Below are 24,316 nucleotides of genomic sequence, written 5' to 3'. Positions count from 1 at the left end.
AGTGTTAGAGTCGATTGTAGAGGGCTCGTTTGGTCATTTTGCTTTACGTTAAGAGGTGTAATTTCTGTTTTAGTCTGATTTAAGTGTTGTGTCCCAAGCTTAAATAGGGGCATAACTGACTTTGTGCTTTTAATTAGATACTAATAAATAAAATCTGGCCAACTAGAGAGAGTGAGTTTTCTCTAGTTTGAACCAGCCTTCTCTTCTTCCTCTTCTCTTCTCCTTCTTTCTCTCTTTTCTCTTTCTCTTCTGTTATTCTATAACTAAAACTGGTACAGATCTGAACTTTACCAGTTTTTAATAAGGCACTAGAGGGGAAATGGTTATGGAGATTTGGTTTGGGAAGGGAGAAAGAATCTAAATGGAATGAGGTGGTGGAAAAGTATAGGGTGGTGAAGGTTGGGTGGAAATTGAGGGTGGCATCTACTTCATATGTACTAGGGGATGAAGCAAGAATTAGATTTTAGGAGGATGATTCGTGTAGTATTGAATAAGTGAGTTATGTCCAAGGCTGTAGTACAGGTTGGCTGAACATGAAGTAAGGATTAACCAATGTTATGAAATGAGAGGGGGATCAGCTGGTGTGGTGTCCCAAATTTTGGAGAGTCGTAGACCATTTTTGGATAGGGAGGTGCAAGAGTGTGTTTTTCTGCTGGATAAACTTGAACAGTCAAAGGTTTCAAGAAATTCTAGAGATGAACTATGATGGAAAGAATGTTCAATGGAAGGTTTTCTGTTAAATCCTGTTCCTCCAAGGGTTGAAGCCTTCACGTGGCTTGTTGTAATGAATAGTATTCTAACAGCAAAGCATCCAAAAGATAGAGGTTTCAGCTTGGCTAGCATCTGTTACATGTGCAGGGAACAAGAGGAGTCAGTTTGTTATTTGTTCACATCCTGTAAGGCTGCTGATTTTATTTGGCACTTCCTTTCCACATTGTTCAATGTTAGAAGGTTTTGGCCAAGGTCTCCTGTAGAAATTTTCTCATCATGGCCAGAGTTAAGAGGCATCAGAAGAGATAAGTTGCTTTGAAGTTGTATCCCATTTGCAATCTACTGGGGCATTTGGAAGGAGAGAAACAGAAGATTGATCGAGGATAAAGTCAAGGAGGTAGTGAGGCTGGTGTTGATCATAGGCATGTTGTATTTCAGATTTGAGAAGAAGAAGAAGGTTGAGAAGAATGGAGCAGCATGTCACGGACCTAGACTCCTCTAGCGTCTCGTGCGGCACTTGGGCAGCAGTCCGTCGCTCCACAAGTCAGCCTTCCCTACTTAGAGCACTCCCCTGGCTCTTGAGTCCAAGTAGCTTACCAACTTGTCCCTCACACTAAAGCACACTATTAGGCAACAAAGGCACAAAACACACAAGGAAAGAGAGATGGAGAACTCAAAGGAACTCTTTGTATTTTCTCAAGAAAGGGATACAACACTTGATTGCTTGGTTGAATGCAAATGAGGGAGGGGGTCCCCTTTTATAGGCACTTCCACCTCCTTAAAGAATTTCTCTAGAACTATGTATACTTGGCAATTTGGCATCACCTAAAAGCACCTCTAAAACATTCTACCTTCTACACTCTTCTAGGGGATGCCTTTTCCATAAAATACAAGAACACTCTAGAGGAAGTCTAGATTGCTCCCAATCCCCCTAGGTTGTGCCACACAAACCCGGATTGTTCCACAAGGTTCTAGAGAGTTCCACCAACATCTAGACCCTTCTAGACACATGGAGAACACTCCAAAACACCCCAGAAACATGTAGATTTCGCTAGAAGCCTCAAGAAACATCTAGAAAACCTCTAGCCCAGCAACCCATTGTGTCACCACGTGACAAGCAGCTCACTTCTAACCAGCCCCCTATCTTATTATTTATAGTAGGGTTTAAGAAAGGAATACAATGACAAATATGCCCCTGATTAGTAGGCAGAAAGAAACATAATGATGCAATAGAGGCACAGGCCCATTAAACCCGGAAGAAAGAAACATAAAAGGAAGCAACAAAACATAAACATAAGAGGGTCCAAGCCCACAATATTAGGTCTCATAACAAGACAGAATTGGGGGAAAGATTTTGGGAAGTGTTGAACTTACAAAGATGTAATTCTGTTTGTAATTTTTTATTAGTTCGGCGGTGTTTCTTTAACACCCAGTTAGGTTGTAATTTATTTTAATGAAGATCCTTTTATTTTACTATCAAAAAAATGTCCAATCTACAAAGGCTTTGAAATCATAGTTTAGTTCATAAAACTGTAATTTGTGTATGTTACAATCACAATTATACATCTCAGGAAATAGCTTAATAATGTGGTGATCAAAAGCTAGTACGCATGATAAGCCAAAAAATGAAGATGACTGTCAAAACCTGGAAACTTACAGTTTCTAATGATATAAAACATACTATAATTTTCTATAAATTTAAAATACTAATTTCCAATGATATAAAACATACATTCATTAACTTGTCAAATCAAAATATTTTTCAAGCCCCAAGATCTAATACATAACAATCTTCTAATCCCAATACAAAAATAAATAACACTAAATGCTATGGAACTAAGATATTAACAATTTCAACCATGACCCCAGAAGTTCGGCCAGGAATAAAGTCAATAAATCCATTGTCCCTTTGGCAGAAGGTACAGAACTTAAACCAGTACATGTAATATCTAAGCACCTTGGCCCTAGCAATCAAGATACATATGGTAGCTCCTGGTGGCTGCTCACCGATGATAGGAAACAAATAAGAAAGGGGAAAAAGAAAGTGAAAATAAGAGTTGAGGTTGCGAGAGGGATTTTGGACAAGAACGACAAAATTGACTCATCTTTAGGGTGCGAGGATTACCAAAAGTTTGAAATTTCAGTTGGTAGGATTGGAGCTCACCTGGGTCGGAGAAGAGCTGTGAACAAGGAAGGAGCTGTGGAACCTATAGAAGGGGGGACAAACAAGTATTATTTTGTCCATGTGTCAAAGGTTTTTTGAAGGCTAAAAGACAGACTGATTGGGGCAGGTCCTCCCAATAAATATAAGAGAATGTACAAGAGGAAGAGATTAAAAGGCTTGGAAGCAAAGAAAAAGGGTGATGAAAGGAGGGGGGGAGGAGCTTCAAGTTGTCGTAGGGGAGATAACGCCGACCCTGACAAACGAAGGGCTGGAGGTTAGGCCAGGGTCAGGGGATAAGAAGGACAAGGAGATCCAGCTGGAGAGAGTAGTCTAGCTCTGTCTCAACAAGCTGACAAGGAGGGGGAGAAAGTGGAGATTAAGAGCCTGGTGGACAGGGAAGTTAGAATTGGCAAGAGTTTAGGGCTGTTCTTTTCAGGAGGTGAAGAGTTTGCTAGAAGAGCTTTTGAAAAATTTGAAATGAGCAAAAGGGAAGAGAAAATGAAGAAGAATATGCAACAGAAAGAAGAAAAGGTTTGGGATGAGAATCTGCTTTTTATTTTATCAATAAATTTTTCTTTTTATTTTTCAAAAAAAAATGAGAAAGCAAATTCCTGGTCATATGGAATCCCTCACTAAAGCAGATACCTCTCTTGGCTGGATTTTAGCTCTTATTGGAATCCCTCCATCCCATCAGTCAGTCTACCACTATTTCAGAATTAGCTTTCCTTTAAGAAGTATATTACAGTTCCCATATGGTTTTTCTTTTCTTTTTCAATCAATAAAAGTACATTAAGTAAAAGAAAACGATAATATGTTAAAAAATGCACAGCTTGCTTAATATCAGTTGATGCTGGAGCATCTAATGGGCTGAAAGTTTACAACTGCAAGAAGAAAGAAACTTAAAAGCCCAAGCTGATTAAATTGAAATATTAATTATGAATAAATGCAAGTTCCATAAACCTTGGTTTTGGAGTTGCTTGGTGCAATGGTAAAATCTCAGGCTGGTAAGCATGAGAATGTGGGTTCAAGGCTGAGAGTGGCAACTTTGTGCAATCTTGTATCTTCATGAGTAAACTCAAATCACATGTCAGAATACTTCAAAGAAATAACCATTTAGGATGACAAACAAATTGAAGCAAATTGGATATAGATAGATCCGTATTTGATTTGTTTTATTCGTATTTGAATGAGATCCTGTCCATCTAATTTATATCAAATTTGAACTGAATTAGGATTGCAATTGGATATTGAATAGTATAAATTAATTGAACTACAGATGATCAAAATATTACATATTAATAATAAATTGAACTAATAATGACCTTGATACTGTATTGCATGAACAAAATGAATTAAAAATTAATATGAAACTTGAAGTCATGACAATTTAGTAAAAAAAACAATGTTTAAACCAACTTCACTAATAGATACAAATAGATACAATATAAATTTTAAATATATATATATGAGCATATATATTTAAATTGAATTGATTGGATTATATTAGATTGGTTAGGGGTGGGTCCATATTTGGTCTAATTATAAACAAATCAAATTTAGATCACCCTTAATGGGATCAAATTCGAATTTGGACAATCGGATACAATTTGCAGCTCTATAACTGTTAGTTTGTAAAGCTTAGATTCCCACCCACCCACCCAACAAGAAAGGAAAAGAAAAAGACATGAGATTAATCAGGATTGAACACCTAGTGAGATTACCATCAATCTCAATTTTGGATCATCATCATCCAAACCTTATTCCAACTATATGGGGTCGGCTACATGACTCCTGGTTGGCCATTCAGTTCTGTTTAATGCCATATCTATTGTTATTAGCTCTAAAATCTTTTCTTACTACTTAAACATGCAATAGATCACTTCTTCTTATGGGTTCTGTCAAATGTCTTCTATGCATGTGGCTGAACCATCTTAGTCTACTTTCTCTCATTTTATTACCTATTGGATCTACTCCTAGGTTCCTTCAAATAACTTCATTTCCAACTTCATCCTTTCTAGTTTTTCCACTCATCCATCTCAGCATACACATTTCTGCCACACTCATCTTGATTTTGGATCAATAATGAATTATCATTGAACATAAAGAAAAAAAAAATTATAATGAGAATGTAAAACATGATCATGTTGATAGATATGGATCAGTTCATTTAGGTTTAATTAATCAGTGTTTTTAAAAAGCGCAAGGCGCAAGGCAAGGCACGCACCTTTTTAAGAAAGGCGCAAAATTACAAAAAAAAAAGCTAAAAAATCAAAAAAAAAGGTCAGAAAATTCCAAAAAAAATTAAAAATGCAGAAAATTTAAAAAATATTAAACATAATGTTAACAAAAGAATAAACTTAAGTTTTAAAATAAATTATTTAAAAAACCTATTATCTAAAATTAAAATACATAAACATAACATGTAAAGGTATTCAAATGAAAATTTAAAAATAAAAGCAAACATATAAAGCATTTTCAAGCATGTAAAACCCACAATCTCTTTGTTTCCTTAATGTGATGTAAAACATATTGCATTCTTGATTCTATGAGTCACCTTTGTAGCACGCCCCTCGAGGCAAGCCCGAACAAGTCTATGTTAGGGTCTGAAATTCTTATTTCTCACATAAAAAATAATGATTTTACAACTTTCATTGCCTTTTAAGAAGATATTTTATTGCAATGAATGAATAAACAACATCAGCAAATAGGACCTGGGCGCAAGGCGCATCAGGCGCACGCCTTTTGAAAGAGGTGCGCCTAGGACTTGGGCGAGGCGCATACCCCAAAATGCACCTCAGCTGTGCGCCTAGGAGCGCCTTTTAAACTGGGTTTAATAATCCTATATACCCATGGCTAACCTCAAATCATCTCATAAGTCATAATTACAAAGAATAACTACTTGGTAATTTGTAATGTGTAGGATCCCTCCCCCCCCCCAACAAAAAAAAAAGGACTTGACTAGAACTGGACACCTCCTAGTGAGATTAGCAACAAACTTAGTTTTGGATGGGCACTCATTGGGATCCCTCCCCCCCCCCCAGCAGTGTGGTAGCTCCTAATGAAGGAGAGCCCCAAAATACCATGGATACTTGGGAAACATTTTGTAATTTTCTATTAGAATGGTTCTGATATTCCTGAAGAAAAGTAGTTGCTTTTTTGTTCCCAGATCACCACAAATGCTCTATTGGAACATTAACAAATGCTGCCTCAGTTACCAGATCAAAGGATCTAGACTCTCGGTGCCAGATCAAAACCCTCATTTAGATGGGCCCTAATATCCACTAATTTGGTTGCTGATAGCATTACAAAAAAATGGGGTGGGGGTTCATGAGAAATGAGATTTTAACAGGACCATAGTCTATGCCATTCTTATAATGTGCTGTACAGGAGAACCCCTTGTTGAATTACATCTACCCTTAATACTTTCTGAATATGACAAGTTTGTATTGCAGTATCTGTACTTTTCTTTTTTTTTTGTTTTTGATAAATGATAAGATTGTATTAAAAAAGAGATTAAGATTACCACTATTAGTGTGTCAATGTAGATGTATGGTTGTGCTAACACCAGCCATATGGCCACAGTGTCAGTAGAGAACTAAGGTATATAGTCTGATCGATCGATGACCAGGGAAAGCACTTCTATAAGTGAAGTAGGGCATACTCACTAACATATCAAAGAGGATTAGGATGGAAATAGAAATCAACATTTTCCTATTAGGTATACACACTATACACCACCTACAAATACCTTACCACAGAACAATCTAAACTAGTAGGAGAGCACCAGACCAGGCCTTAATCCACAGGGTTTACTGTACTTTTCACTTGTCTTTACAATGTTTGGAAAGTTCACTACTGTGTTTCTCACACCTCCTCTGTTTTTCTGTCAAAGTGAGGCCGTTTACCATCTGATCTTTAATGAAATTCTTGATTGTTGTTATTGATCAAAAAAATTTATTACCGTACAACAGAACCAAGGATAGGGGAAATTTTGAGAGAGTAGAACAAACCTGTGGAAATTCAGAAATGTGTTCCATAGAAATGAAACTTGGCTGCCCAATGAATTGAAAGTGCATAACAGATTCTCCTTAAAAAGAGACTGAGACTGAAGCACTTCATCAGTAGTACCATTCTGCTGAAGGACAACTTCAGAGATTAAACGGAATTTACAGCATAGATAATACAGACAGTATAAGGTGCACTGTGAATCCCAAAGATCAAGCAAGTACCTGAAAACCATTTTTTGACTTGCTTGCTACAAGTCTTGCTCCTTTCCTTAAATCCTCAGCACCAGTATTATGTAGATCTGCTCGCAGATTTGTGCCAATAAACTTATTGTCACCCAGAATGGAGGTAAGATGAGTCAAATCTATTGTTTGATCAATTGCTTTGTTAAGCTTTTCTAGTTCGTCAAGAAGTATGTCACGAGCAACCAAGAGTGCTTTAAGAAATGCAATTTGATTTGAATAGGTGGAATCCCTTTGGCCCGACACCTGACAAGTGAGAAGTCAATACTCAACTGTTTAAAAAGTTTCAAAAGTGTATACAGGAAGGAAAGATCTAGAAGCAGCTAAAAGAATCAGCAAAAAGCACTTCATCTAAGAATAAAAATCTGCATCTTACTTGATTTAACATAAAGATAGGATAGCAAAATTGTTTACACAAGATCATATCCCCTGGTGCTCATATTATGTTTATATAGTTTCCTTTTCATGGTAAAATAAAATGCACTAAAAGAAGAAAAAAAAAGTATACAAGACAAAGGCCAAAAATACAACTCAATTCTACTAAGCCTTGCCCCAACTACATGGAATTGGCCACATGAATCCTGTTCCACTACGCCACTCTGTTCACTGCCACATCCACTAACAATGCCCAAAATAAAAGGACAATAAGGCAGGAAGTAGCAAATTAAAATGGTCCAACCGTGCCTAAGAAGACCAGAAACCACATCATCACCATTCACCACCATACAAATAAGGAAACAATCCCTCAAAGAGACAATCCTAGCCTGCATTAACCACAACTCATTAAAGAACAATAAGAAATATAATAGAAAACCCAATCTTTACAATAAGTGCTACTGTAACTGGACAAACCTCAAAGAGCCAAACAATAAGAAATAGCTAACTTAGCACCAACCTCTACACAAGCACTCCCTAAATTCCTCTTCCCTCTACCCCCTTCTCCTGGTACTTTTTGAAATTTTTTTCTTTTGATGGATAACTGTTAAGCTTATTAGATAATGAGGAAAACATATATACAAAGTGCCCAGAATGGCAGCACTCCTTTCTGTTTTCTGTATATACAACCTCCACCCTATTTCTTCTTTACATTACATTTTTGTCCAAATAAAGGATCCCTTGCAGTGCATTGCTTAGCCAAAGTGTCTGTCAAGCTGTTGCTGACCTGTTAGCCAAAATGTATGTGGCCTCCATCTATCATGCCAAAAGTCAGTGCTTTTTTAAATTCCCCTTCAAGTTTCCTTTTACTTCTGCCTCTCTCCATACTAGGTTCCGCAATGCCCTCTGTTACCTCCCACATGCCCCACTCTCTCCCACCTTCACATCATCACATGCATACTTCCAACCCACACACCTCTTAGCACTCAGCTGTGGCACATCCCATGAGATGACAGATGAGGTTAGACACCTTGTCAATCACACAATCTTCCCCTTTAAAATAGCAACATCTAGGCCCTGCTCCAGCTAACTCCTACCTCTATTATGTTCTTCGAATCTCCTAGAAGTCTCCGGTGAGATCTCAATCCCAAAAAGAATAAGTCTAAGATAAGACCATTTGGATTTCACTGTCCACCACCTGATCCAAAGGGAGTGATTGTTCAATTTGATGCATTTCATCCAACTATATCTACTCCACTAAGTATTCTCCAACACTCTAGGTAGCATTGGCATTGACTCTGATCGTTGACCCCTCTATGTCAGGCTTTTAGCCGGCCATAACTTTCATTGTCCATCCAATCCTCCTCATTATCCATCTCAGCAATAGGATAACTTCTATAGATCTTTGGAGGCTATCCTACAGCCCACAGGGAAACAACCTTAACGCCTTTTATCCTACCCAACTGATCTTTGACCACAGGCAATGGAAGATTACCACTATCTGAAGACCTCTCAGCAGTTCCGCAGCTTTGCAAGTTCTCATCCACCATAACATTCGTTCTGGAAAACTCTGCAATGGAAGCAGACCTAATTCCAGCTATCAATTCGCCAACCAATGCACCAGGACTGAAAGCATCAAAAATCCTTCCATCAAGGTCCAAGACTGAAAAGCACCCAATGCATTATTGGAGAGTGCCCAAACAGGAGGGGGAAGGTATTGGGAAAGATACCCTACCTTAGAAACCATGTCCACCACTTGCAGAAGAATCACATTCACCAGCAGAGGTATTATTGTCCATTTTCTTCTCCAACTGCATCCATTCCTACATTTTCAATTATTTAATGGAACAAGTGCCCACTCTTAGGTCAAAGATCTCATCTCTAATCTTATGAAAAGCCTCCAAGGGCCACTAGAAATGTCTTTATCCTAAATCTAGGCAATTACAACCTGGAGATCTTCAGAGTAAACCTGTCATAGACCAAAAAAAAAAAAAAAAAACTAAGTCCTTGAATGAGTGATCATAGTTATAAAAAAAAAACAATAGCCCAAGTGGCAAGGCATTTTTCAGGATAACCTTTTGTCTCACATTGGTGTTCCACATGGAAGGTGTAATAGTTTTAAGTGCAATGATGTAAAGCCATATCATATTGTGTAGATAAGCTAAAGTAAAAGGGCATAAAAGGCATCATAAAAGACAAATTTTTAATTAGAGAGCTTGAAATGGATTTAGGAGAAACTACAATAGGGATGATGAAGTAATGTGATCGATGCAGTTTTTTCCAGAGAACCTTGGAGCCAGATGCAAAGAAGCACACTTGCACCACTAACTAGTATTAGGGAGCATATCACTGGGATAACAGATTAGCTGATGAGTTAGCCAAACAAGGACAAAAAAGGAAGAATTGTATTGAAGGAAAACCCCTCCAGGATGGGAATCTTGAGGGGAAAATTGTAAAAGGATGAGATATCCAAAGGATGGGTAGAAGGAGCTGGCCTAACTCTTTCAAGAGGTTCTGTGCAGACACTCTTTTTGTACAACATTAATTTTTATAGCAAATAAAGCTTATTAGTTACTAATCAAAAGGCAAATACGTTCAGTGTAGGTATGGCTTCAACTAGTAGTCTCCATCATGTATTCTTTACTGAAGGCCTCTTCTGTCAGATCAAGGGACTTTCCTATTCTTTCTTCAACTAGTAGTCTCCAAGGACGTAGATCTAGCTCCAGTAGAAGGTGGAACATCTATAGTAGTGGCTACATTTGCATTTCCCTTCTTATTCTTAATTCTTGAAGGCGCCAACTGAGGATAAAGCTTCCAGCAAATCTCTTTAGTGTGTCTAGGTTTTTTGCAAAAGTCATAGACCACCTCCTTTTTCTCTTCCTTCCTTACCTCTTTCTCCTTGTCACCACCATGCTTCGGCCTCATAGCTGCGAAGGCTGATTCAATTTGGGACTTTTATATCATAACTTTCCTTCTACTCTCCTCACTATGTACCAAATAATATGCTTGAGACAAGGTAACACTTTCCTTAGTGAGAAGTTGTCTCACAATATCAAATTCAGAATTCAGCCTTACAAGAAATTCAAAAATCCTATTTCTTTCCACCAATTTGTTTTACGTTCTTGCATCCTTTTGACTTTCCCATTCAATTGTCTCCAAGTGATCAATTTCACGCCATAGAGACTTCAAAGCTGAGAAGTAAATTGACATTGGTTTCTCCCCTTGTTTCAGATTTTCCACTTCAGTTTTCAGCTCATAAACCCTAGCTACATCAAGGGACTAAGAGTAAGTTTCCTTCATATTATCCCAAATGTCCTTAGCCGTCTTTGCCCAAGGATAATTTCTACTTATATGAGGCTGCATTGAGTTGTAAAGCCAAGTCATAACCAAATAATTTTCTTGAACCCACTTTGCATAAGAAGGGTCTTCCTTGGCTGGCTTTTTAGTGTCACCATTTACATACCCTAACTTACCCCTTCCTCCAATGGCCATCATTGCAGATCGAGCCCACTCAAGATAGTTTGTTCCACCAAATTTAATGGTCATAATCTGGAAAGAGTTGTTGTCTGTTATACTACCAGCCCCTACAAGTCCTTCCCCAATTGGTTTAAACTCGTTTCCAACATTCTCCATGCTGAATTGAACAAAATGTCACACTGCCCGATTTTTCTGATAGAGAAAAAAAGGATTTAAAAAAAAAATCAATAGTCAAGTTGAAACCAATCGGCTGCCACTTAAAATTGGTTGTTCCAGCAAGGAAAACCCTAGAAATAGAGATGAGAACACAAGAAAACTTCAGTCACAACTTTCTGAAACTTTTGAATGTCAAAACCAATCGGCTAGCACTCAAAACCGGTTGTTCCAAGAAGGAAAACCCCTAGAAGTAAATATGAGAACACAAGAAAACTTCAGCCACAACTTTCTGAAACTTCTGAATGTCCTCCACTTGCAGTCGATCTCTAGAATAATCAAAAAACCACCCAGAAAACACTGAGTGCCACTTTCAACTTGAGGTTTAACCCCTAAACCTCAATCGAACAAAAACTCTAATCCTTCCTGGTCACCGGGAAAAAATAGAATTCAGAAAGGAGTTAAAACAGATTCCTCTTCAGGTGTTCTCTCTTGTGCCTCATTTTTTGAGGCTTTAACTCAGCCTTCTGATCCCATTGGATTGTCTTTCCCGGTTAAAGAAATTTGGAGTAGACCCATTCCTCCTCGGGTTGGTAGTTTTTGCTGGAAAACTTTTCTGGAAAGAATTAACACAAATGACCTACTTCAAAAGAAGAGACCCAACTCTTGTTTATTTCCTAATAGATGTACTCTCTATAAAGCTGATGGGGAAACTGGTTACCACCTTATGGTTACTTGTTCGGTTGCTAAATCAGTTTGGGAGTGGGTCTTTTCCCTTTTTGGGTGTGTTTGGATACCCCCTGGGAGTGTCCAAAGCTTGTTCTCTCCTTCCTTTTTCAGATGGCCGAAGAAGAGAAGGAAGACTATGTGGAGAAGCATCAGGGCTGCAGTGTGTTGGATTCTATGGGAAGAAAGAAACTCACGAATATTTTCAGATAAGGAAAGAACCATCGGAAATTTATTGGATCTAATTCTGTTAAGGGTGGCACATTGGTTGAAAACTATGGAACTGTTCTCAGATTATTCTGTGGCTGATTTGGGGAGAAATTGGAAGGAGATAGCTTCCTCTGCCCTCTGTAAGAGGAGCTTCAGTCCTTTGTGGTCCCCTCCTCCTTCTGGGTTCATAAAACTGAATTTTGATGGCAGCTGTTTAAGGAACCCAGGGCCTTCTGGGATTGGGGGAGTATTCAAGAATGAGATGGGGGCTATTATTGCTATGTTTTCAGGCCCAATTGGGGAAGGAGACTCTCTTAGGGCTGATATCCTCGCAGCCCTGGAAGGCATCCAAAGAGCAAGGGAGCTGAACATCAAATGTTTGGTCCTTGAAGGTGACTCGGAGGTGGTGATTAGGTGGCTAAAAGGGGGAGACAGCGGCTTATGGAGTTATAACAATGAGAAGAACAAATTTAAATGGCTGAGTAGGAATATGGTGGTTCATTACAACTGGGTGAAGAGGACTGCTAATTCCTTTGCTGATGGGTTAGCAAAGCAAGGGGTGAATAGGGATTCGATTTTTGGGGCTAACTTTTTATTTTTCCTTGTACTCTTTGATGGGGAGTTAAGTCTTTTTACCTCCCCTTTGTACCTAAACTTCACATAGTTTCATATCTTTAATAAAGTTTCATGTTATTGATCAAAAAAAAAAGGAGTTCGAACAGAGCACTGAACTTCACTGACCTCCAAGAATCAGGCAACAAAGGTCTGAAACTGCAGCCCTAATAGAGTCTCATGCAGCTGGCTGGGCTATGCATACATGAGACCTAAACCCGCTCTGATACCAACTTGAAAGATTGCTGTAGCAGTCCTAGGCTTAGTACAAAATCAGTTCAAGAAAAGAGAAGGAAAAAAGAAAGCAAAACAGAAGAGGAGAAGGAGAAGGAGAAGAGAAGAAGAAATGAGAGAAAGAGAGAGCAGAATGAATTGGTTCTGCTGCCCCCCTCATTGGTTTTTATATGACTTAACAAAAATATGGTACAATGACAAAAATACCCCTGTTGACTGTGACAGAGAGAAAAACACAAAACAGAAGCCTGAAACAATACCAAATAAAGGTGGGGAAACAACTAAGTATCCCTGTCTACATCTAATAAAGGCTTTTGGAGGATTTCAACAATAGTGCTTCACTGGAACAAAGCTTGAATGCCATCTTTTTCACTTCAATTCAAAAAGTGAGGGGTGCTACCCAGCTAAAAGACTATAGGCCAGTTAGCCTAAGAAGCAGCTTCTAGCCTTCTGGAAAATTCTAGCAAAATTATTGGCTAATCAGATGATAAGGGTCATAGCTTACATAATATCTCCATCACAGGGGGCTTTTGTGCCAAATAGACAGATGTTGGATGGGGTCCTAATTGCAAATGAACTTTTAGACTCGAGACTGAAGAGTGGCAAACAAGGGTTGATATATAAAGTAGATTTGGTGAAGGCATATGACACATGAACTGTGATTTCCTAGATTACATACTTGATCAAATGCATTTTGGTAGAAAGGAGAAATTGGATGAGAATTTTTCTTTTGGCTCTCTCACATTTTTCTTCTTCTTTTCTCTCCTCTCTCCCTTCTTTCTCTTCTTTGATAGTTCGATAATAGACCTAAATCACCTAGGAGACAAGGCACTATGCTGTCACCCAGCCTCAAGGCCCTTGACTTAGTGCCTTAAAAACTATACATATACATATATGTGTATGTGTGCATAGTTAGGGTATTTTTTTGATGACTGGCTTCAGGTGCTTGATTGGGCACTTCTCAAGGGAGTTAGCAATATCTGTAATCTGATTAGTCGTCCCTCTTTTTTAAGCTTTATTGTAAATCTTTTTTATCAATCAAAAGGAGAAAACAAGAAAGAAACCAGTCCCATGTTACCCATAGAGGCTCCTTCAAACACTGAAGGTCCTTGGTAGCCCACATCATTTAGGCTCAGATTGTGATCAAATTTTTCATCACTATCTTCCAAGACAAGACCAAGATACACCCATCCCAGTGAACGTCTAAAATCTATCATAAAACGCAAGCAAGGGAAGGATAGACCACCCATAGGAATACATGGGAATAAAGAGGAAGCAACCAGGTATTGTTGAAAAAGCAACAAAAAAACCTGGAAAGTTAAAACAATTGATGAGACATGTCAAAAAGAGGAAACATAATATACAAAAAAAATACCAATGTATCATGAAAATAGAAGGCATACTAACTAATGCAAAGCATGAAAAAAGAAATTCTATTGAATGAGAATTGAAAGTGGAAAGTGCATACTTGATTAGACCCATCACAATTTACACCAGCAATATCTCCAACTGACTGTGAATCACTGAAATATTCCAGCTGAGACAGTTATTCTAATAAATCAATAGAGTAAAGTGAACATTATATAAACAGTTAATATCAAGAAACTAATAAAAACATTACACAAGAAAAACCCCATTAGCAGAAGTAGGGGCTGTAAAGGAAAAAAAGTACAAAGTTGGATCTGTACTTCTTTGACCTGCTACCCAGTTTTTTGGGTATTAAGGAGTTTCTTAATGCAATCAATATGGTCACTTACTTATCAAAAATAAAATAAACTTAGAGACTGGAGCAGTGACAAACCTGGGTACCTTTTGTCGAGGACCATGAGCTCCAGCTTTCAGTAGAACAATGTGCACACTTAAATCAACAAGCACCGCATGGAAATAATCAAAATGGACAGGGCAATATGAATGCAAACCCAAAAGAGCTTTAGGAGGAATCTGGAATTCATGGACAGCAGCAGGAAATGCATCCAAAGATGCCTGCATATCAAACCTGCACAAAAGGTATCACACATTTTTTTTTATGAGTCAAAAGGTATCTAATTATCTATCACACATTAAGTGTTAGATAAAGCTTAGGTGATGATGATGATGATGTGATTCAACATAAACATTGCAATATGCACATCACCAATCACTCAGATAATTACAAGATGAAAACAAACAGCTTAATAAGCAATGCGATGAAATTAAAAGTCTTTCTACTGACCCATTTTCTAATATCGGAGAAAACAGAAGCTCAAATTTCAAAATTACAGCTGATGTTGCTGGGACCTGAAATTGCATAGACAGTCAATTACCATTCAAGCATGCAACAGTACCAACCATCTTGGCAAACTGGAACATGCCAAGTGGGTGACATTGTAAGACTTAAGCAGTGAAACATAACATCATCAGTTAAAATTTGATGGTTGGTACTACTAACAGATCATATAGACTTTTGTTTTTCTTGGAGAGGTGGAGAAAGGAGAAAGTACCTCACACTTTTCAAGAGATAGATTAAACGAGATCATGACAGATAGAAGAACATCCTGTCTTGCATATTTAATCCTGAATGGTTGTGTGTAGAAACTGTTGTCTGTATCATCAATCCTCCAAACTCCAAGGGCATTATCAAGGCCCCCGTCAGGAGCTGCATCAACCCTTTTATGATGTCATTATTTCTCAACCTTAAGTTGCTCTAAAAGCCTGGAGAATAATGAATAGCAGTATACAAATGCAGAAAGAACAGAGCAATTAATGAAATGCTATGTGCTCTTTTTTTTATTAGTATGCCAATACGCTATAATGGACAACAAAATACATTCAGGATTCGAATTGCTTGGAACAGCAAAGGACTACATTTTGTAGCAGATAGACATACAGAAATAATTCCAATTACCCACTCTAAGGTGGGAACAAAAACCCATTAAAATTTTTAAAACTCAAGAAGAAAGGGCAAAACCTTAATTTTTATATAAGGTGATGCCTAGGCGATAAGGCACCCTTTGAGGCTCGGCTCGCCTAATCGCCAAGCAGTTTTGTACTTTCTATTATAAAATACTTTTTTATTCTTTATTTTTTGAAATTATAATTATAAAATAGACATTATTAAACTAAAATGTTCATTTTGTGTGTTTATATATTAATTTCTTTTTTTATTTTCTTATTTGTTAGGGTTTAAACAACACAAACAAATGCTGTATTGAACCCTCAAAGGCTTCAAATACTTCAAAGACTGAACCAATAAATAAGGAAGAACTTAAAATTGTCTAAAACGCATTCTCTTCTTCTTCTTCTACTACTACTACTTTTTCTTTTCTTCTTTTCCTATAGCAAAAATAAGGGTTCAGCCCCTATATTTTTTGAATTTTCTTTTCCTTCTTTTTCTTCTCATGAATATGTTGATTTTCTATACTTTAATACATTTCTTATGAAAGTTATCAATAATTATTAAGGAAATATGGTTATGGTATCTAGGGAACTACCCTAGGATCTATGTTTTCCTCGCCTTGGCGCCTTGAAAACTATATTCAGATATGAAGTTTCTTAAAAGATTCCAACACAAAAATGACCAATTCTGGATTGACCAAAAGTTGAAATATATCAAGTTAAATCTTTTTCTCCAAAAAATATATATACAATAACCCTGCAAAATGAGAGGACACAATTACTAGACTTTCATTAAGGGTGGACCAGTTGATGAGGATAAAACAGGGAAGTAGATGGGAAAGATCTTCCATACCAACTAAAAGACGAAAAGAGAACATCTTTAGAGTGGAAGGCAATATGGATATTTAATTGTAGGGGTGTTTAGGCTTTACGAGTGTTTGGTTGTTTTGTTAAATTAGCACTCCTAATTCTGGAGGTATGTAATAGAGGATCCTCAAAGGCATGTGTACCTTTTATATATATGATAAAGAATTTCGGAATGAAGGCATTTGATAGCAATTTGGAAATGCATTGTGACAGTTAGCAATTTGGTAGAAATGAGGAAGGAATGACCTATGCTAGGTAAAGCTCAAAGGCAATAAGCAAAGATGGTGATGAAAGCTCTGAAGATCTGATGCAGAGGGAGGCTGGTGATGAGGATTTGGGGGTAGGGGTGTAGCTCGAATGGGTTGGGTCAGGTTGAAGGTCAACCCAGGCCCAACCCTAAAGGTGCAAACCTTCGACTCAGGCTTAGCCCAACCCAAGGTCAGAATTGGCTGATCTTTGCACCCATTGAATTCTCACTTGGAAGTTGCTAGCCATTTAAGCTTTGTAATTTCATTCCTGTACTTCCACATTACTTCCTCATCATTCAACAGCACCCTATTACCACTTTTGAATCACCCTCAATGATTAATTTGTTGCAATTGAGATTTTTGTCCAGTGCACACCCTCCAACACTGCAAGCATTTCTGCCCTCAATGAATCCCCTACTGCAATTGGACTGGAGAAAGGCACATTGGGTTGAGAGAAATATGTGGGAATTTTAGCAGAAAAGGAATCCAGAAGAAGTTACAATTAACCTCTTCTGCCCTCAATGAATCCCCTACTGCAATTGGACTGGAGAAAGGCACATTGGGTTGAGAGAAATATGTGGGAATTTTAGCAGAAAAGGAATCCAGAAGAAGTTACAATTAACCTCTTCTGCCCTCAATGAATCCCCTACTGCAATTGGACTGGAGAAAGGCACATTGGGTTGAGAGAAATATGTGGGAATTTTAGCAGAAAAGGAATCCAGAAGAAGCTACAATTAACCTCTCTTTTGGATTAACTAGTAATTAAGCACATGCGTTGCACGTGAGAAATTTTTCTTCATATTAATTACTTGAATTTTAGATATATCATAGTTAAGATAGAAATTGAAAATTAAAAAAAAAAAAGTAACAATATGATTAAAAATAAACTTAAATATTTATTATTCAATTATGACATCATGCATTTTTTTGAAAAGTTGGATCATTGACCCACCATCTAGATAAGAAATAGCATTGCTTTTGGATTAGTTTTAAATTAGGGAAAATTATAGTCGGAGCCGGCTGTACATTTAAAATTTGGTTACAAGTTGATCCATAAACCAACAAAACTATAACGGCTCTACATTTCAAGTTATAAAAGCCCTCGCCATGTCATTGGAGGGTTATGTGGCTATTGCCAACATGGGACTCTTAATCCATATTAGACACAATAAAAAGCTTATACTGAAATTGCCCTTTAATGTTGGGTGATTGGAAAATAAAAAAGGGTTTTTAGTTTCTCTCTCTCTTTCTCTCAATCTCCCTCACACTCACTCACAGTCATCTTCATCTGCTCAATGACTATGTGATTTGAAAATAAATAAAAATGGTTTTTGGTTTTTGTATTAAAATTCTCTATATCAATTTCTCTCATTCTCTCTCTACCTATCGTTCTCCCTCAATCTCTCTCATTCTCTTTCTCGGTCGATCTCTCCTTCTCCCTTATTTTCTATCGTTCTCCCTCTGTTTCTCTCCCTCTCCCTCTCTCATTTTTTTTATTTTCTTATTTTCTTACACACTTATATGGTATTAATCAGATCATATAAAAGAACATGAGACCAACTTGGTATGGTTCAAAAATTATTACACCGATTTGATAAAATTCACAAGAAACTCTTGGCTATGAAATTTACACCAATTGGAGAACAATAGAGATTGAGGGAGAAGGAGATTTTAACCGAGAGGGAGAGTGAGGGAGAAGAATGAGAAAGATTGAGGGAGAACAATAGAGAGAAAGGTTTTAATTTGGCTATAGACCGAAGCAGAGAGAGTGGGAGAGACAGAGGGAGCGAGAGATCGAGAGATGACTGTGAGAGTAAGAGAGAAGAGAGGGAGATCGAGAGACAGAGGGAGTGGGAGAGAAACTGAAACCCTATTTTCGATATAGGTTTTCTGCTGTGTCCAACATGGAATAAGAGTCCCATGTTGGCAACAGCCACATAAGCCTCTGATGACCAACCTGCAACCTAATTTTAAATGTACAACCGACTTTGACTATAATTTTCCCTTTGAATTATATATTTCATTTACATTATTTAAAATATTTTTTACTTACCACACTTAATCTTTGTTTGTCTATGGTATCATTTTACTCAAACCACTAACCCACCATCTAAAAATAAAAATTGTTTGATTACTAGGTTGACATTAAATTTTATATTACATTTCCATCATTGATAAAATTATTTCTTATGTATAAATCTTATTTTTGTTCAATATAATGAATGTGCAATATTAGAGATGTACCCAATATTTTATTTTTTATAAATATATAACATTAGATATGTACCCAAAATTTTTTCTTATCTTTTTTTTTATTTTTGTGATTCTTTGTATTTTCTATTATTAAAAATTTTATTATTTGACTATGACATCATTTAATTTCTAGGTAGACTTTGAAATTGGCTTTCCATTTTCATCATTAATAGAAATACTTCTTACATTTTATAGTTATTTATTTTAATTTTTTATTATTTAATTATGGCATTATTTATTAATCCATTTGACCCCAAATGGTCAAATTGCTTGCCCACCATTGGGAGGGAAGAAAATGGTCTTGTTTTCAAATTACTTTTCAAAATATTTATTTTTACACTATTAAAATTAATATTGTTGATTTAATTACAAGAATTTAATGATGAGACAAATATATTTTAAATATAGGATTTAATGAGAGAGAATAGGAAAATATTTTTATTTCTAATTGGTTTTAAATTTTACATTCCATTTTCAGCATTAATAAAAACATTTCTTATTTAACATACTTATTATTGTTCAATATGTATGTTAAAAATGTTCCCAATTTTTTTAATTTCTATTTTTTTCATTTTATATATTTTTTTATTTTATTATTTAATCGTGGCAGCATGGATTAATCCAATTGACCCAAAATGATTTAATTTTTTACCACCACTTAGATGAAAACACTATTTTTGATAGGTAGATTTTAAAGGTATAAGCTTTTACATTATTGAAATTATTAATTTATTAAGTATGGATTTAATTAATAGAACTTAATGATGAGAAGAAATAAAAATGACTTAAGTATATGATTCAATGAACATGAGTGCAAGTTAATAACTTAAATGTTGGATTTAATGAGAGAGGATTGAATGCATTGAATATCTTTAAATTACCTCTTTTCAACTCAAGAACCAATTACCCTATTTGCCCTCATTTTTTTATCATTAAATTTAAATATAGAGGGGTAAATATTGTCCTTAGAAAATTCAAGAAATATTCTTGAGGCCATTCGTACTTTTTAAAGTAGTATAGATCAAGGGCTGGTTTTTATTAGTGGAACTTGTATGGAGAGTGCAATCAATCTTTTTTTGTCTATAGATATTTTTGACTGTTCTCAGGGGGTTTAATGAACAAAATCTCCTTGTACTTGCCCACACATAGTTATCTTGATACTTAATACAATACAATACATTACCCTTTTCAAAAAAAACAAAGAAAATTTTTAGGATGGTATGGCGCAATGTAGCAACATTAGATACAATGCTTGCTCTGGTGTTAGATTTTTCTTTTTGGATGATCCTTGGGGACATTGTTTTGAAGGATAGATTCCCTAGCCTCTACTCTCTTTCATCCTATAAAATAGAGCTATTTTCCAGATTTATTGTGACTTCTTCATCAGGTATCAATTGGGTCCTTATCTTTAGAAGACCCCTTAGGGATGTGGAGCTTTCTTTTGTCTCTATCCTTCTTGAAATTCTTAATGGTGTCTTTCTAGATGTCTCTTGTTCTAATAATCACATTTGGACCATTTCCCCTTCTGGTTTGTTTAGTTTTGCCTCTTTCTTTCAAGTCCTATCACTTCCTCAATCTTCCTTGCCACCCTTTCCCATTAAAGAGGTTTGGAACTGACCACCACATAAAAATCAGAACTTTTTATTGGGAGGTGGCTCTAGAGAAAATCAGCACTTGTGATAAGCTTCAAAAGGAGATCAAACTGGTATTTATCTCCTCACAATTGTTTCCTTTTCCTTTTTTTTTATTTGATAATTGACTTTTGAAATTTTATTAAAAATAAAAGAGCAATACATACATACAGTACAAGCAACTCTCGTCTGATGTTTTTTGAAGCTTGTGGAGCTTCAAAACCTCCACAGGGAAAGGGTTGGGATCGAATTGATTGTCTCCAAGACTCAAGAAAAGAAGATTCGCCAGATTTTCGAGTGAATTCCATGGAAAAAGAACTTTGTCGTTCTGGTGGTTATTCATTTAATTATATCTTCCTTGTTTATTTCTTTTTTCTTTAAATATCCTTGCATTTCTCTCTTCCCATACTGTCCAACTGCATCCCTTGTTCTTTTTCCACATAATCCTAACCCTTTTCTTCAACCAAGCAAAATTTATGGAAGTAAATAAGCTTGACATGCTATCTAGAGGATTCCATCTACACCCAAAAAAAAGCAGGGAAAAAAAAACAAATACAAGTAACAAATTGATAAAAGATTAGTAAATGATAGCAAGTCTCGCTATTTGCTTTGCAGAGAACATGCAAATGAGGAGCCAAGTAGTAATTAGGTTTCCTTTTCTATAGCAAATCATAGGTAATCTTCTCATAAAAATCCCAATTAAATCTCCAATTCTAGGTGGGGTACGCCTACCCCAAACCTATTTCACACGAAAAGGCTGCACAGGCAAGGGGGTTCAGAAAATACCTTAAAGAAGGGGGCATGAAAGAAAAAAGCCAAGGGAGGAGTCCAGATCAGGCCATTAGGCTTTAGAGGGTCCAAGTACACTCCTTCAAGGATTTTAATCAAAATGAGCGCAAAAAGGAAGTTCAGATTCAAAAAGTTCAATCTTCCTATTGCACGTGCATTTGTATGTGCCACTCAACTAGTTATTGATAAAAAAGGATTGACAACAAGTTCCTAGTTTCAGTAGGTAGCCTTTCTACAGTCCCATTGTCTTTTTTGTCTATACCCTTAAGAATGCCAAAGAGGCTGCCAGCTCACCGGTAAAAATAGAGTTTATGAGTGCATATTATTCTAATTTTTATTACACAATGAAATTTTTTTTAGCTTTTGCCATGTCTAATGTTAACAAGATAACTCATATATAAGATTCAAATGACCCAATGTAACTTTAAGCAGCAGTACCTTCGTATTGAACAACTCTTGCAGGAATTCCGGGTGAGGTGTAAGTATCATCCTCCCATCTCATGGTAATCTTTATTTGATACCATCTAGGAAAACAACAGAAAGACGCAAAAAATAAATATATATAAATATTAAAATAAGCATGCTGCATGCATTACTAAACTTTGAAGAGTGAAACAGGAGCATTGTTAATTAATGAAACAGATATAATTAATAACCTGCCGCCCCAAACTTCCTTGCTCATAACAAGGATAAGTTTTCTTCCAAGAGAGAAATTGGAAAAAGGAAACCAATTAGCTAAATGGCAGAATACATACCCTTGTTGGAACAAGTCGAGATTGTGGAACCTGTGAACATAAATGGCAATCTCCTGCACCGCCTCCAACATAGCTGGCTTAACTGGTCGTGAGTTTGCATTAAGCAATCTCTTAATAGACACGCTTCTCTAATTCGGACCAATTAAAAATCTGAAACGCCCAAACATGAATGACTAGCTGTCCAAAATGACGTTAAAATTCGTATCCCTCCCCTCCCAATTCCTTCAAAACAACATAGAACCCTAATTATCCTTCAAACCTCAAAATCTCCTATTTCTCCAACGAAACAGAAAACCTCTATTGGACGTAATTCCGTCGTTAAATACTAAATTATCCAACAAAGCATAAGATCATATCCAAAGCTCAATCTAATCTTTAAGACAACCATATATTCTGTCTACCAAAGAGCAGTAGACGAATAGACGTAAGATTCGAATGACATACCATCCCATCCACGTTTGCAGATCCAGTAGCAACGAGCCCTCCGTAAATGAGTCATCAGTGCATCAGCTCGCGATAAACGATCAAGGGGTTTTGGCTTTAGAGAGGTAGAACAAGCCCTGAAGACGAGAGGGAGAGGAGGAAGGAGAGAGAGTACGTTGAATTCAATGACGTGAGTTCTAACTTCTATGGAGTAAGTTGTTCGGAGTTTGCGTTTCGCGGCTGGACGACGCATTGAATTCTACGTGCCTGGAACTACATTACTGCAGCGTTTGTAACGATGGTGCCCTCAGGCACTCGTGTGGTTCGTAAATATGGTGGGGCCCACGCAACACTGTTGAAGTGTTGATTAGTTGAATGGACCCCATTTTGGATGCTGTCGTATATGATGGAAATCCGGATTTGCTCAACCTCACAACAAATAAAGTCCAAACCTCTGGCTCAAATCTCAACAGAAATTTTATAATATATTAGTTATATTATTAATAACATATTATATTATATATATTACTTTCTTGTTATTAATAATATTATATAATATATTTTATACTATTTGTAAATATTATTATTTTATTATATAAAGTAAATCTCTTAAACTACCTCTAATCTTCATCAAATTGACAAACTGCATTTTATGTTTTCTAACAATTGACATGCCGTTAAAGACTAATAGAAAAAAAAAATTGAAATATCGAATTTGTCCTTTATTATTTATCAAAATTTCAAAATAAAATCCAACTGATTGTATAAACCAGTTCATTGCTCTTTCTGAGAGGATGCCGGTTTTCAGCATTGCTCTCCATAATTTGGACTACACCTCCGTCTCCGGTTGATTGAACTACACCACGGCAACAGATCTGAACGCCAGTTTGGAATTTCCAACGCCTATAGAAAACTGGAATCTTCGGACTTTTGTGCCTGTCTGTTTTTTCTCCTTTTCATCTTCTAATTAATTAATTAGAGAAAGAGTCGGTCAAGGCACCAACGTTAACCTCATCTCCATTTTCTTAATTATTTATCTCTTCTCCCCAAGAAGGGAATGGTGAACGATGATTGAGTCACTGAAGTATGTTGATGTCTGCTTCTATCGTAGAGATTATGTAAGAAATTCGATGTCCCACCTATGAGAAAAAGAATAAGGAACCTCCTGTATATTCAAACACATACCAACTTCAGAGTTATGACAACAGAAGAAAAATAATTCCTCACATGATGGCCATTTCTTTCTCCATGACACCTCTCTAAAAGGGACTTTTCGCACAGGAAAGTAGCGAGCACGACAGAGCCATTATAAGAGGCCTTCAAATGGTCATTTCTTTCTTCACGAGGACGCATCGAGTTCATTGAGCGATCAGGAACGCATTGACTTTATTGAATTTGGCCAAAATCTAAAGTGGATCCAACAGAGTTGTCTTTTCTCACTACAAGGAAACTTCACCGGTCCCCTGTTTTTTGGGATGTGGGCTCTCCTTTACTTTCTGCCGCCTATTATCCCTCCCCCATAATTTAATCCATGACAGATTCTAGAAACAACAAAACTAACCTCCCT

General features: G+C 36.7%; 1 protein-coding gene across 13 annotated transcripts in view; it reads right to left on the bottom strand.

Moving 5' to 3' along the window:
• Positions 1–23,091, bottom strand: part of LOC104599909 (uncharacterized) — a 91,799-nt gene extending 68,708 nt beyond the window's left edge. For 2 of the 13 annotated variants that reach the window (XM_088887909.1, XM_088887910.1), the window contains exons 1-9: positions 22,771–23,064; positions 22,327–22,476; positions 22,010–22,095; positions 15,390–15,544; positions 15,122–15,186; positions 14,719–14,905; positions 14,378–14,446; positions 7,105–7,368; positions 6,886–7,010 (exon numbers count right to left, since the gene is read on the bottom strand). In XM_088887909.1, coding sequence (XP_088744035.1) covers positions 6,886–7,010; positions 7,105–7,368; positions 14,378–14,446; positions 14,719–14,905; positions 15,122–15,186; positions 15,390–15,544; positions 22,010–22,095; positions 22,327–22,397 — 1,022 coding nt within the window. In that variant the 5' untranslated portion in view covers positions 22,398–22,476; positions 22,771–23,064. Of the gene's footprint in view, positions 1–6,885; positions 7,011–7,104; positions 7,369–14,377; positions 14,447–14,710; positions 14,906–15,121; positions 15,187–15,389; positions 15,556–22,009; positions 22,096–22,326; positions 22,549–22,770 lie in introns of those variants that run through there. The other 11 variants (XR_016076307.1, XM_088887917.1, XM_088887916.1 and 8 more) reach the window with 11 other exon arrangements.
• Positions 23,092–24,316: the final 1,225 nt, after the last annotated feature.

Source organism: Nelumbo nucifera, chromosome 5, assembly GCF_055504915.1.
Source record: "Nelumbo nucifera cultivar China Antique chromosome 5, China Antique-T2T, whole genome shotgun sequence".
Classification (NCBI taxonomy): domain Eukaryota; kingdom Viridiplantae; phylum Streptophyta; class Magnoliopsida; order Proteales; family Nelumbonaceae; genus Nelumbo; species Nelumbo nucifera.
This window is presented reverse-complemented; position numbering and strand designations above follow the sequence as displayed.